The sequence below is a fragment of the Manis pentadactyla genome, chromosome 2, assembly GCF_030020395.1.
Source record: "Manis pentadactyla isolate mManPen7 chromosome 2, mManPen7.hap1, whole genome shotgun sequence".
NCBI classification, from domain to species: Eukaryota; Metazoa; Chordata; class Mammalia; order Pholidota; family Manidae; genus Manis; species Manis pentadactyla.
This window is the reverse complement of record NC_080020.1, coordinates 142617497-142620592: the sequence shown is the minus strand read 5'-3', so window position 1 is coordinate 142620592 and position 3096 is coordinate 142617497. Positions and strand designations below refer to the sequence as shown.

The following is a 3096-nucleotide window of genomic DNA, read 5'->3' as shown; positions in this document are numbered from 1 at the left end:
AGTACAGAAATCATTGGAGCCATTTTGAGACAGACATCACTGAAGGGAAGGTGCTGTCAAATCAATACTGCATTGCAGCTTGGGCCACCAAAGAAGCCACACCTGGGATACAAAAAAGCTTCTACATTTACCTGCTTTATGATTGGTTTCTTTCCCCTTTGTTCTCATCAGTTTATTAGGTTGAAACACTGCGCACATGCTTCCTCCAAAATGACTCTCAAAGTCTGGAGCTGAGTTAGAATTTTAGGTCCATATATACCAAATGTGTGGCTATGCTACAGGGGCACTGTCATAATACTTGATGCAAAATATTGAGGTATAGGGAAAACTCTCCCAAATTATGGAATATTTGATTTGACTTTTCAAATCTCCTTGTAAGTCAAGAGGATAGATGGCACTCAAACTGTACAGATCCAGCTCTTGAGCAGAAGTGCATAATTGCAAAGGCTGCAAGATACAAATACTGTATCAAGTTCTCTGCATCAACATCACATTTTTTTTAAAACTTATCCTTCACTAGAAAAAAAAAGCCAGTATTGGTTAAATTGAACAGAATGTGGTAACTTGCCAATTCTGAATAGCCACTCCATGAAAACAAGTTAATACATGATATTAGAAAGGGGAGGAATATTTACTGGTACAGTGCTCTGCAATCTGTTTTGATTACAAAAGCAGGCCTTTATTGATTTCAATACAATACGCATTATTTGCCAAATCTTAAGTTTGTCCTAATTAGGTAACATGTACTGCTGTTAGTCTTCCCCATAGATGTCATTTTTCTTGCACTTCATTTCCTCAAAGTCAAACTCTGATCCTGTCATCCTCTTATAGATGTCCTTAATGTCATCACAGGTTGTCTCAAAGTGAGTTGTGGCATCATATGTGTAAGAAGAAAAGATCTGGCTTTCTGTTCCCAAATCTTTTGGTACAAGGAGGTCACTGATGCTAACAAATTTCTGTTCAGCTGGTTCCAAGAGTTCCAAAGCTGGTCTGATTTCTTTCTTGGGTTCCTTGGTCTCCACAGTAGTACTAACTATGGCAATGTACTTCCCTTGTGCTGCCACATTGTGCGCAGAGGAAATCATGCAGACATAGATATCTGACTTGCGATTGACTTGGTTCTGTGGAATAATGATCTGGCAGGAGTTGGCATCATTGGTGTTTTTGATAGGGTGGCTGAGGATGCAGATGACCCTGATCACCTGGCTCACTTTTGCTACCTGATCTTTTACATAGCTGGGATCACAGATGAGCTGCTTACAACGAGCAATCTCTCCTTCAGATTTCACACCAATCACTTTTCCATTTTCCATAATGATTTCTTCAATTGGTTTATTGAGCATGTAGGTACCTCCATAAATAGCACTTAGCCTTGCAAATCCTTGTGGCAGTTCTCCAAGGCCATAGAGTGGATAAAGGTATGGGCTTTTGCCGTATCTTGCCAAAGACTCACTGTAAAGTTTAATCCTATTAATGGTTTCACAACATGACTGATCTAAATAGTCGTCAGTTCTGTAAAGTGCCAGGGCATGCCCGGTAAAATCTATGACATCCTGTCCCAAGTCAAACTTCTTGTACACCTCTCACATCGTGGTCTTCTGAGGATCAATGCCTTCAAATGTTCTACCATCTTTTTAATCGAAATTGGCAACATATACTAGGAATTTTCTGAAGCGACGTTTTTCAAAAAGCCCCATTAAGCTAGATGCCAGGGCTTCTGCTTCAGTGGAAGGAACCTTGTAGATTTTTCCTCCCTTATAGACAAAGCTCCCTTCAGTCACTTTGAAATCCATATAGCGAGTGACCTCTGTATAAAGCAACATCTTAACCAGCTGACCATTAGCCATGAGGAACTTGGGAATTAAGTCAACATTCCAGTCTCTTCCTCTCCCCATTGATGCTGGTGGTGCTCCTGGTATTTTAAATCTTTTGTATAAATCTTCCAGAGGTGTTATAGATGCTCTCTCTCCTCCATAATATGGGTTTCTATCCATGTGAAGAACTTTCTTTCCATTCACTGACATTATACCTGACAGGATACATTCCGTCAGGCCGGTGCCCAGGACGATCACGTCGTACTCCTCATTCATGGTGGGGCCAGGCATGGACTGTAGCCCAGTGAAAGAAGAGAGGCAGAGATTCTAGAGGCAGGGGTTGTACAGCCACCCTGAGAAGGCAGGGGAGCGCTCAGGCTGGTCTCGGTGCTGAGGAGAGAGGGAAGCCAGGAAAGGGACACAGAGCTGGAGAAAGGGAGGTCCGCCACCTCAGACAGGAAGGGAAAAGCAGGGCGGGGGCTACTCTGTGTCTTTGGATTGGTGAATTCAGTCCATTTACATTTAGGGTGTTTATTGAAAGATATGTACTTATTGCCATTGCAGGCTTTAGATTCGTGGTTACCAAAGGTTCAAGGGTAGCTTTTTTACTACCTAACCATCTAACTTTACCTCACTTATTACACTATTATAAACACAGTCTGATGATTCTTTATTTCTCTCCCTTCTATTTCTTCCTCCTCCACTCTTTATATGTTACATGTTTTATTCTGTACTCTTTTGTGTTTCCCTTGACTGCTTTTGTGGGTAGCTGATTTTATTTTTTGCTTTTAGTTAGTATTTCATTGGTCTGCTTTCTTTGCTGTGATTTTATTTTCTCTGGTGATATCTATTTAGCCTTAGCAGTACTTCTATCTAGAGCAGTCCCTTTAAAATACCCTGTAGAGGTGGTTTGTGGGAGGCAAATTCCCTCAACTTTTGCTTATCTGGAAATTGTTTAATCCTTCCTTCAAATTTAAATTATAATGTTGCTGGATACAGTATTCTTGGTTCAAGGCCCTTCTGTTTCATTGTATTAAATATATCATGCCATTCTCTTCTGGCCTGTGAAGTTTCTGTTGAGAAGTCTGATGATAGCCTGATGGATTTTCCTTTGTTGGTGATCTTTTTTCTCTCTCTGGCTGCCTTAAGTACCCTGTCTTTGTCTTTGATCTTTGCCATTTTAATTATTATATGTCTTGGTGTTGTCCTCCTTGGGTCCCTTGTGTTGGTAGATCTGTGAGCTTCCATGGTCTGAGAGACTATTTCCTTACCCTGCTTGGGG

General features: G+C 41.0%; 1 protein-coding gene across 1 annotated transcript; it reads right to left on the bottom strand.

Moving 5' to 3' along the window:
- Positions 1-425: 425 nt before the first annotated feature.
- On the bottom strand, positions 426-2288 carry LOC118929924 (rab GDP dissociation inhibitor beta-like). Its single transcript, XM_036920551.2, is given in 1 exon segment — positions 426-2288. A coding segment is annotated over 1 exon segment (1353 nt). The 5' UTR covers positions 2106-2288; the 3' UTR covers positions 426-752.
- Between the last annotated feature and the right edge of the window lie 808 nt (positions 2289-3096).